This window comes from Prunus dulcis, chromosome 6 (genome assembly GCF_902201215.1).
Source record: "Prunus dulcis chromosome 6, ALMONDv2, whole genome shotgun sequence".
In the NCBI taxonomy this organism is placed as follows: domain Eukaryota; kingdom Viridiplantae; phylum Streptophyta; class Magnoliopsida; order Rosales; family Rosaceae; genus Prunus; species Prunus dulcis.
Window position 1 is genome coordinate 10,583,392 of NC_047655.1, and position 12,468 is coordinate 10,595,859.

Consider the following 12,468-nt stretch of genomic DNA (forward strand, 5'->3'; position numbering starts at 1 on the left):
GATATTATATAGCCAGTGGCTTCCCCACTGAGAGGCAAGAGACAAAGAGGGTCGACCAAAGTTTATTATAATTGACTGGAAGCTTGTGTGAAGCTTCCTCAGTTTCTAGAATAGTTCAATAGTAGAAGAAGACAAGCTACCGAAAAGAAATGTGGACTAGGAATAGTTCAAAAGTAGAAGTGATTATGTGAAACAATCAAATTGAGAAATTTTATCGTGTATATTCTTTTGTCTTTTCTTTTTTGGGTTGTTAGGTATAGTTTACGTGTTGTTGGTTTTAGATGTAGGTTTTTTGATATTTATTAATTTTTTTTTTATGTCGATTTTAACATTTGAGGTAAATAAGAAAAACACATTGAAAATTCAAATTTAATGCATTATTCCCTTGTAATTGAATTTTAAAATTTAAATTTTGCATTATTTCCTTGATAATATTTATAAAATACAATTTAATCATGGGAAGTAAAGACCCACATATTACTCCCAATAAATAATGCTACTTTTACCACATTTGTATACCATATTCTCATACTACCTTATGTGGCATATAGTCTAAACTATAAGGGGAAGAGGGATTCATACACAAACACTCACACACTACTAATGTGCTATGGGAGTTCGCACTTGAGACCAATAGTCTGCAAGTCAAAGTCCTTTTCCACTGTGCTAGACCCGGTTAGCAAGCACCAATAATTTTAATGACCAAAGAGCTACATCGAAAATGTGATAAAGAGGTTTGATATGGGTTCATGTAGTTTTTTTTATGTTCCTATCATGATCTGATTGAGTTTTCTTTTAAATTTTGGTACTTTTTGCTTCAAAATTGGCTAATTATTCTGTCACCTATTTCGCCATACTATAAATCAACTTCCAATAGGGTAATTAAATCCAAATTTCTAATCTTTACACACATCATATTTCGAAGTGTATGCTATTTAATTGACTCAACAAGTGTTTACGTTATAGGCTGCGGATACTACCTAGTTTCATGGTCTCTTTCCCTCTAACTATTCCCATTTTTAACAAAGAGTGTGGAAACATCCTTGGAAGCTGAAATTAACGCCTAAGGTACAAGTTTTCCATTGGCATGCACTAAAAAGTGTTCTTCCATGTCAAGCTGCTCTAGCAGGTGGACATGTGATACCCTCTGGTGTTTGTTCTTGTTGTTTGAGAGCTGATGAAGATTTGTTGCATGCGTTGTGGTCTTTTAAGTTTGCACGATAGTTTTGGAATTGTTCTCCTCTGTGCCAAGCAACGGTATTTTCTTTCATGAATATCTTTATCATATTCGTATTATATTTTAGGAGGTTTGCAGTGATGGCTTGGATGATTTGAGCATAGAGAAACATGAGCCTTCATGGAGGCTTAATGAGAAAGCCTTGACACATCACTAGCCTTCTATAAGGAGAATGTGTTGATCTATGTACAGCTGCTAAGCTATCTCATGTAGTTTCTTGTTGTTGAAGCCCCCTGAGGAGGATTTGATAGAAAGATGGGGTTGGGAGCAGTAGTTCAAACTGCCCATGGATAATTAATGGATGCCATGACTAAACCTGTAATTGATTGTCTTTCCTCAATAAAATAAAATTGAAGTTTTCTTTGTAATTAGAAATAGGGTTCGTCATTGGGCCGGACTTTATGGGCATTTTTAATTTTTTGGATTGGGTTGGGCTGGGCCAAGATTTCAAATATCTTGGCCCGGGCCAGACTTTTTTTTCAAAGTCTTTTAATTTTTTTTGTCAAAAGTGATGGATAAGGACTATTCTCTTTATAAAAAAAAAAAAAAAAGTATAGATTACTACATAACTTAAGAAAACAAAAACAAAAACTCTTTGACTAAACCTAGACCAATAGCCAATATATTTAAAAAATATCCTACCTAAAAAGAATCTTATGAAAATATTAGCCAAACTCTTTGCAGTTTTTTTTGTCTCTCCTCCCTCTCTCTCGTCTCTCTCTCCTCCCCCTCCCTCATCTTTCTCTCTCCTCCCCTCTCCCTCGTCTCTCTCTCCTCCATCTCCCGTCTCTTTCTCTCTCCTCCTTCCCTTCTTTTCTTTTGATAATTTCAATTTGGGAATTAGGGTTTCTGATTTTTTTTTTATTTCAATTTTTTATAGATCTTAAAAATAGTTTGGAGTTCAATACTAAACAAATTTTTAGATCCTAAACTCAGTATTTAAAAACTTATATTTTAACAAAAATCATAAGTCTTGAGTTTATTTTTTTAAGTAGGATACCAAATGAGCCCTAAATTACAACTACTCATATCCTAAGTTGTAAGGTTGTAATTAATCAATTGGTTTTTAACTTTCCTTGACATGTGTATATTTTCTTGTTTTTAGTTTGCTCAAAAGGATTTAGATTAGTTTAAGGTTAATGGCTTATTGTGGACCTCATAGAAAGATTGTCACATTGGTTTCTCTTCAACAAGGCTGCAATGGCATTTTTCAATGAAGGTAAAATCATGCATTGCATTTCATCTTTGGTTTCTGGTCCACTTGGATTACCTGTCATCCTGATGGTACGTACAATTTTACCGTTTATGCCAGCTTTTACTCCTCTGTCCATAATATATATATATATATATATATATATATATATATTTGTCTTATTTGATGGCCAATACATTGCTGACAACTATAGTTTTTTTTTTTTTTTTTTTGCCCCCTTTCCTAGGTCAGCCTTTTACTCTCCTTGCTACAAGGAAGCAAATTTTTAAGGTGCTGTCACTTCACAAAATATACCGTGCACTTTTGGAAAGTTTGAAGGCTCAATATTTTCTTTGTGCTTTTCTTTGTGAAGGCCGTGAGGTTGCATTTATGAGATTATAGAAAAACCTGTTTTTCCATAAAATCTTGAAATTCCCTAGAATAGCCAATCAATCTGTTTCTTAATACTCAAACACCACATCAGGATTGAAATACAGTAACAATCCTATAAGCAAAATTCCAAAATATGCAACAGCAATAAACTCAAACAAACAACACAACCACTTGCACAAGGGACACATGATATGTTGACGCAGTAAAAAACCTCAAGATTAGGAAAACAACTGCGAGCATTATGCCGGAAAATAAATCACTATGAGAAAGAATACAAAAAGGTCTTACAAGTCTCAACTCACAAGACTAACGCTCACAAGGCAGACGTGCCTACTCGCCTTTGCTACTCAACCCAATCACCGATGTTGTCTTCCTTCGTCAACAAGAGATGGCACAACTCTGGTCTCGACTGCTAACACCTCAATGCAAGATTGCTAATCACCAACATGCATAATGTTCATGAACTCACACATATATGAAAAGATGATGATTTAATCACTCATAGAGGCTCACAAGGAATAGCCACATGAGTTTTCAATATAAACTCTCAAAAAGACCTCTGCAAGAATATTTTTGTCATTCTTTGCTTTTCAACATTGCAACAAACAAAACGGCTAAGTTCCTTTCTTATTATTTCTTGAAAACAAATAAAGCCAGTTAACTAAAAACCCATCTGAAAAGACAAAAGAACCCTTTTTCTTAAATAAACACCAAACTAAAGAGTATAAAACCATCGTTAAAAACTCATTGATGTCTAGGACTAGATTATGCAAGAATGAAACCATATATCAATCCTATATATCTTTCAGCCACTTTTGATGAACTTGCAAATATGCAAATATGAATGCATGGATGCAAAACATACATTGGCATTGTCTCTGAGCCACACTGATCAAGGATAGCAGAACGTCACTTAAAAATTGTAGGTTACACTCAAAGACCTACTCTATGTTTTTGTAACAGGAAATTGCCAAAAATTGGTCCTAACAATTCTGCTTGTGATCACTAGCTATATCTGCATCTAGATGTCCTAAATTATATATATCATTCTAGATCTAAAGTTTAGATTTTAAGATTGATTTTCTCCAAGAATGGTTTCTTGAGAAAATTGATCCTTTCTTAAATCTACATTTCATCACTGCATTTGTTTGAGTAGTGTTGTGCCATTGGTGCCATGAGATGATTGAGCTGAAGGATGAAGCTTTCATTGTCATGATAGACTAGTTGCAAGCAACGTTGCTGAGAAGAAGAAGATAGCTTGGAGAGGTATAGCTGCTCCTTTATAGAACTAGGAAACTTGAGATGTATCTATTGATCTTTGTAACTATTTTTTCTTGTTATAGTGGATTGCCAAGTCGGAGTGATGACCCCGAGTTTTTCCCAACGATGGGTTTTTGGGTAAACATTTTTGCTGTATTGTTCTTACTATTATGTTTAGTCATACTATACATGTTGTTGCTGAAATGCTGATGAAAGATTCTCACACACCTATCACTACAGTTGTTGCTAGCACAGGGGATGCCTAGATTGACGGAATCTTTTGAGTGCCTAGATTGTCACGTAGTCTTTTTCTAGATCTGCAGAGGGTACGAGATTTGTGATTGAATGTGTATGTTTGTTTGTTCTGCGTTCTTAGGTCTGTGACTTGGGATTGGCTAGTCACAAATTGGTTAGGAATACTTTGTTGTCTGATTCCTACATGTCTGATATGTCCATTGGGATTTTAGCTTACTCCCTTCACCTAAGTACCAATTTCATAAATTACACTACACATAAATTTGCAGAGAACAAAGATAAATAATGAATTTGAAGATTTGGTGTTGACGCACTCTCCTTCTTCGTTACCATTTATAAGGTTGAATTTCAACATTAGGACTAAGAAATACAATTCAATCAAGAGCTTAGTTGGTTATAGTATCGTTGATTTTTCGATTGATGGTTTCATTTCATACACACAAAACTTAAGCGCCATGTATTTGTTGATGAGGCCGTGACTAAGCTAGAATATACAAACATACACCGTGACTTTCTATTGGATCATATGTTTTCTTGGCTGAAATATAAGACTGGAACAATATGTCGACAAGAACATATCGGACAAGAGTGGATATTGCAAAAAAAGGAACAAGACCACTGGAACAAATGCAAATATAAATATAAAATCCGAGACGAAACCTAATCCGTAGTGACAAGATAAATAGAAGGCTGTGCTGAAGGCTATCATCATGGATGTCATGGAGATGAAGAGTGATGCGAGTCCTACCATTAACTTCAACGGCAAGGATTTGAGAAAATCGTTTTCTGCATACCGCGAGGTGAGGATGTACAAGAACATCAGCATGGAAGTTGAAGAGGAAAAGAGGGCTACTCCATCTGATATTGCAAAGATTAGAAATGCTGTCTCTTTTACGAAATTTGGTGCTCCTGTTTTATCAGCTATGCCGCCTGGTATGCTAAATGCAGCCGAAAACACGACAGTGGCAATAATGGTTGCGACAAGCATGCACGATTTTGCAGTGTTCTTCATCCATGATTCTCCCTTATGCAATAACCCCTTATGTTCACTGGTGAATAGTTCTCTCGGTGTTTTGCCTTTCTTATTTTTCATCTCTGTAGAGAGAGGTTGCACAATCTTTTTAACTTCCTGCATATGGAAATATTAATGCATATAAATGCATATTCATTAAAACTATGCACTAAATTATGAACCCATGTAATTTGAGTCACACCATATGAATGTGTTACGATCATACATTGGCAACATTATTAAGTATCTTATAAGAACAAATGCAACAACAGTAGAGATTGCAAGGATAGAAGCAGAAGTACCTCAAACCATACTAACTCTCGCTGCATTTGAAGAGCTGCTCCTGACACAAGATTGAGTTGATTTTGAGGTGCTAATTTTGCAGCCAGATGTAATATGTTGTTATCCTTGTCATCACTCATTGCCGTTATGAAGTCCTTGAAAAAGCCTATCTCATGCACTAGATTGAAGATACTTGCATGACGATGCAAAACTGCGACATGGATTATACTTCGGTTTTTTTCGTCGAGTTCCCAAAATAAATCAGGATAAGCACTTAAAAGTGCAGCCAGGAATTCAAAATTTCCTAATCTTGTAGCGTCAAATAGTAGTTGTGAAGGATATTTTATCAAGCTCATGACCACTTGGTCGTCAAGTTTTAAGATTTCTTCCCAAAGCTGTTGAACTAGTTGAAGGGCTTTGGTTTGCTTCGAGTTTCCCTCGTATGCAAACTTCCAAACTGAAAGTACGTACTTACGATGAGAATGTCAGAACAACAAAATCCGAAGGTCAAGTATATATGCATAATAATCTCAGATAGTTACAAATAACTTATTAATTCAGGTGTAAAGTTTTATGTTATATACGATCAGGCGCTCCTTCTCTTCAATAGCAAGGGTCTGGATCCCATTCCGGATGGGGGTTAGAAATAAAAACCCTAAGCAATAGCTTTCTCTCTCTCTCTCTCTCTCTCTCTCTCTCTGTGAGCTAGCTCTCTGCATTTTACTTGGTAATTTGCACATGACAAAATAATCTCACACCAAATAAGTGCTTACTTCCAGTTAATTAGTTAATTATTACTACATATATATGTCTATATATTATAATTTTCTATCAATTAACTCACATGAATTGGTGATTCTACTCCACAATCCTGTACTTTGGCTAGTAAATTCTGAAGGCCTTCGAGCCAAGACATGCAAGGCTGTTTCATTTGACCCATTACGAACCGTAGCTAATGCTGTATAATTTCTTAACATCTCCATGGCTAAATCTGCATAATTTACAAAGTAACTTTGAAAATTCAGCCAGTGTGAAGTAATTTATTAATTAATTACTTGTGTGTGCCATTAGTTTTCTCTAGGATACAAAGAAAATTATAAAATCAAAAGCATGAAATGTTTCTTATACCTACCATAGAGACCTGTATCGACACAAGTAAAAAACAGCGCATTGCGGTCCCTTTCGTCAAATATTTCATGAGTTCTAGGGTACAGGTACTCCGCCATTTCAGACTGTCCCAACAAAGCAGCCATATATATTGGTGTCATTCCTTCACCCCCTCGGATTGTTGGCAAAAATATATTTTTTTTAATCATAATCTCAGCAATTTCTACCGTTCCAGCTGCAGCGGCAAAACTCAATGCAGTATTTTGTTTATTGTCTTGCAGTGCCAAGTCTTCTGCATCCATCATTTGGACCAGTTCCTTCACAAAGTGAACATGTTTTGCTCCTGCGGCAATGTGAAGGGCAGTTTCCCATCCCTTTGTTATGCTAGCAGTTAAAAGTTTCTCATCCTTACTGAGAATGCTTTTAGCAGTTTTCCAATCGCCTCTTAGAGCAGCTTTATGGAGGGGCACACATAACCCAAGATACTTTTCTCTTGCTTCTCCTGTGTGTAGAATTTAAAGATGAAGATCACAAAGAAGATCACAAAGTCAAAAACTCAAATCTGTTTGGTAGACCTAGTTTTGAAAACTTCAACTAAACAATAGCTCAAAACACCCAAATACTTGAAAACAGAACAAATCTGTTTTTACAGATTTTTTTCTTCTAAAACATGTTTTTGAGTTGCATACCAAACGACTTTTTAAATTTAAATCTATGGATTTTAGAACTTCTTGTTTTTGAAGTTTTTGAGTTCCCTACTTGAATATGATACCAAACAAATTTATGAATCTTAAAAAATGGATTTGAGAACTCCTTATTTTAAAGAAAAATCAAAATTTTGAGTTCTCTACTTGAATATCAAACGCCACATACTCTAACAAAATTCAAATTTTGAGTTCTCAAATCTCAAGCCTTTACATTTAACAATATATGTTATTATCTTTGTGAAGATGGAGGAAGTTCAAATTATAAAATACTATTGTAATATTCCTAATAATGGTTGTGGGAGAATTCTCTCCTTACTATGTGTTGTGGGATGTTTTCCTTAATATGGGTCGTGTAATATATCATAATTTTTTTAGTAGACTAAGTTTGGTGGTTAAAACATCTTCTTTTGATATAAATAGTTTTATTTTTTATACAAGCGATATTGAGGATGAGTAATCCAACACAACCTCGGGTTATCAGGTGCATAGACAAAGGCTTTTAACTTTATTAACCACAAATACATGACATAGTTGCATTATGGTAATTTTAGAAAATGTATGGCCAAATTCGTAACAATAATGTCATGCAATACACAAAAATCTTATTTATCATAAAAGAAAGGACTACCAATATTGGTGTGTATGGAGAGAGAGAGAGAGAGAGAGAGAGAGAGAGAGAGAGAGAGAGATGTTACGTACCATTATTTTCCTCTAGTAGATGGAGTGAAGGTGTCTTAGGTTGAGGCAAAGGTATGTGGATCACACAATGTGGTGGAGACTGAATGCCTAGTCCTGTTGTTGGAGCGCCAGCCATTAATTGGATTTCAGCTGCTGGTACATGTTGTGCTTGTGGGCTAGACATGCTTACCAAATTAATCTGTGTACCGCGCGTGCACCTGCAAAAAAAATAAATAAATAATAAAACTTAAATTATTAGGTTGTTATTTTGTATTAGTTAATCTAATCACCAGTGTATTGAGTGCCCGTTTGGTATTGCTTATTTGGGGTAATAAGTGATTTTAAAAAAAATTTGAGAAGCCCAACCCGTTTGGTAAACTGTGAGAAAATCACTTATTGTTAAAAATTGCTGTGAGAGAAAGCTATAAAGGAAAGCAGCTAATGAGGTGCTTTCATTTTCTGATTATGCAGGAATCAGTTTCGAAAAGGCGCTTGATTTAATGATTATACGGCAATCATTTTCTGATTATGCATAAAATCAATACCAACAACACTTTTAACAAAAATTTTACCAAACGTCAAACTGCTTTCTCTCACAGCTGATTTCTCTCACAGCAAATCTGACAGCGATTATTTTCACAGCACAGCAATGCCAAACTGGCCCTCAGGTCGGTTCTCATCTAAGTGATTATATTTTAACTAGTAATTTCTTGGGTTATTAGTTCTATTAGGCCTTGAATTTTGACTCGATTCTCATTTTGGTCCCTCAATTTTCAAAATCGTTCTTGTGGTCCTTCAACTTCCGTTTCATTAGGACAAATGGTTCTGCCGTTAATTTTGTTAACTTTTTCTGTTAAATGCAGGGGCAAAATGGTATTTTTGTATTAAAACCCAATAAATGAATAAAAAATCATATCTTTAAAATAACAATAAAAGAAAATTAAATAAAAAACCAACACAAAAAAAAAAAATTCAAAAAAAATTCAAAATCAAAATCAAAACCAAAAAAATGAATAAAAAATCAAATTGGGATAAGGGAGAGGAGAGAGCGAGAGAGTTTTATTTTTAATTTTAATTTCTTAGTTTTTAATATTTTATTAATATTTTAATTAATTTAATACAAAAATATCATTTTGTCCCTGGGACCATTTGTCCTAGCGAAACTAAAATTGAAAGACCACAGAAACGATTTTGAAAATTAAAGGGCCAAAATATGAATCGGGTCAAAGTTAAGAAACTAATAGACCTAATAACCCTAATTTCTTTTATAATTATTACATAACCGACCCTAATCAACAAAAGATGTGGTCCAGTGAGTGGATCCCACATGATTTGTATTGGTGTGCCCAACTTGCATGCTAGACATACAGAAGAGCTTAATTATTCTAGAATTACTTGAATTAAAAAAAGAGTAATTAATAAAATGGAGTCAAAATATGCTTTTGTTTTCTCCATCAAGTTTAGTCGTTCCTCTGCTTCTTCTATTCGGCTTCCTATTTTGATGATACGTACATGGATAACTAAGTTCCACTCATTGTTTACCCATGAATCGCACAAGATTTACACAGGGAGGGACTCGAGGATCAATAAAAACAAATACAGATAATGGAAGTGAAAAAGCAAAAGAGCATGAATCATGTCCGTACAAATAATTAATAAGGTAAATATCCAGACACAAGGAAAACAAAAATCTTGAAGAATATGCATGCAAACTTTCACACTATAGGTCAAAATTTGCCGCCAGATCACAAGAATCGATATGAAATTTGTCAACGGACCATCAAAGAATAAGTGTGGGAGTTTTGAGAGACAGATCAAAAACTAATTAACAGGAGGAATGGATAAGCAGGTTACTTACAAGACAGATCAAAAGCTGAGCAGCCGCCAGCACCACCCTTGAGAGAGAGAGAGAGAGAGAGAGAGAGAGAGTACCACTCTTGTCTAGTTAGATATAGCATGGTTGTGGAAACTTGAAGCTTATATATAGGAAGGGTTTCGAAAGTCTTGAAGCCAAACAGAACTACTTCCACTCTCTCTCTCTAGCTTTGCTTAGTGGGAAACTTGAAGACATTAATAATTGGTCTCAACTCTCAACAGGGAGACTTGGTAAAATATATTATATATAGTTAGTGTTTTGTTTTATGTTTTTTTGAAAGGGTAAAAAAATGTCGAAAATATAAAGTTTTAAATAAGGGATATGATTTCTCCACTCCCTTTTTTTCCACTTACACTCTCTTTTGATTTTTAATAAATTTTGTTTTTTCTTTTTTCTATTCTACCGTTACTCTACATTAATTTCTTTTTACTTTACTTTTATATTTGTTCTTTTTCTTTATACTTAATTTTCCAACTTGCACTTCATTTTTAGTTTTTTTTTTCTTTTAATCGAGTAAAAAATGAAATTAAAAAAAATTAATATAGAATAAGAGTAAAATAAGAAAGATAAAAAATAAAATTGATTAAAAAGTATTTAAAAAGCAAAAGGATAATGTAAATGGAGCCAATACCCAAGGGGCGTGGAAAAGTAGTGCTCTTGAAATTGAAAGGCTTGATTGGTTGAGCCAATACAGTGGCATCCGTACTCTCTTTTCTGATGGAAGAAGACGACGCTCATTCACCACCACTTAATATTTAACAAAGATGAAATTATATTATATTGTCGGTGGAGAGGCAAGAGTCAAAAGACACTTGACCAAAGCTGATTATGATTGAAGGGAAACTTGCAGGAAACTTCATCAAAAGATATGTGAATTTGGAGCGAAGTTATACATAGGTCCCCTCGCACGTGAAGGCAAAACCCACGCCTGGACAATTGTACAAAAACATAATAATAAATATATAGCAAAAGGGAAAAATATAGATATATGTATAATGCATATATACGGCTCTCCCAATCTCTGAGGAGGCCACACTCACAGCCGCCGCTAGAAGAAGACAATCTACCGAAAAGAAACGAGGAATATTGTAAAATAATAATACAAGAGAGAGAGAGAGAGAGAGAGAGAGAGAGAGAGAGAGAGAGTGGAAGTCCTGGCTGCTATGATCATATGGTGATTCTTCTTCTTTCGGTTGCTGCAAAAAATTTGACAGAATATTTGTTTGCATACAGTGGTGGAGGGAGAATCTTTTATTAGATGAGATCCTTCATAAAATTTTATAAAATAATTTAAATAGGAGTGTTTAAATGTTAATCAGTTAATAAGTTAATATGATACTAACTATTCGATTTAGCCCACTTCATAATATTATTTCATATTGATTAATAATTTATTCATTCATTATAATCATAATTGTCCTTAATTTTATGTTATAAAATGTTTGAATATTAATCACATCGTCTACATTATTAAAGATTCAAAAGTTAATAATTTATATTCCAACATAGAGAAGAAATACAAAAAAAAAATTCCTAAATCCCAATATTAAAGTACCCTACTCAAATATGTAAAAAGGGAGGGAAAAATTTCATAAAGCTTAAGCTTAAGTTAAACAAAAGAGGAAGAGAAAGAGAAGAAAAAAAATGTAGGAGTTTTTAATGTAAATATCATAACCTAGTGAGTTGATATAATTGAAAGTAGAAGAGTAATTAAGAAGTTTAATAGTCAGTTTATAGAAAAAAAGAACCTAATATATTATTTATTTTCAAAATCACTCTTATTTTTTAAAACAACTTGAAAGTGTTTTCGGTTTTTGTTTGCGCTCTTATTTTATTCATTAGTTTTACATTACGACACATAAAATGCACTCCAGTTATCAAAATTTGGTATTTGGGACCTCCCGACTTGGACCGGTCGCTCAATTCTTACGTTTATCCACAAACCCAATAGTTTTGGCTACAGATTGATTTGTGACTAAAATTGAGGTTTTCTAGTTGCAATATCTAAATTATACTACTTAATTAGCTTGGTACACTTCATATATTTATCGAACGTATACTTGCAAATCTAACTTATTATCTTATATGTAATTCATGCTCACAGAAAGACTCAAAATATTTCCTCGTTGAACAAGTTTAATGAGGAATTGATTACTTTCTACAAGGAAATATATCCCCGCTAAAGAACTTATGTGTTGTAGACTAGTATTTCCATACGACCCAAAAAAAGACTAGTGTTTCAAACATTCAAGATTCAAAATTAGTAGAAAAAAAATGCATATATATAGGATTATGAAATTCTAATAACCCCCTTTCAGATAATGTTGTTGATTCAAGCACACAAAGTACGAAGACTTATTGAATCAATATCACCATTACTAAAGTACTTTATTACAAATTTTTCCTCAATTATAACGCATAGATACACATTATTCTGGGGGTAAGGTTAAACATTGAGGACTTAGCTTT

General features: G+C 33.9%; 1 protein-coding gene across 1 annotated transcript; it reads right to left on the reverse strand.

Annotated features, from left to right (window-relative positions):
- Nucleotides 1-4,753: 4,753 nt before the first annotated feature.
- On the reverse strand, nt 4,754-8,325 carry LOC117629551 (ankyrin repeat-containing protein At5g02620-like). Its single transcript, XM_034362071.1, has 5 exons — nt 8,145-8,325; nt 6,764-7,240; nt 6,476-6,622; nt 5,652-6,088; nt 4,754-5,466 (listed from the first exon to the last, which is right to left on the reverse strand). The coding sequence occupies exons 1-5, from the start codon at nt 8,305-8,307 to the stop codon at nt 4,852-4,854; spliced, it is 1,839 nt and encodes a 612-aa protein (XP_034217962.1). The 5' UTR covers nt 8,308-8,325; the 3' UTR covers nt 4,754-4,851.
- Between the last annotated feature and the right edge of the window lie 4,143 nt (nt 8,326-12,468).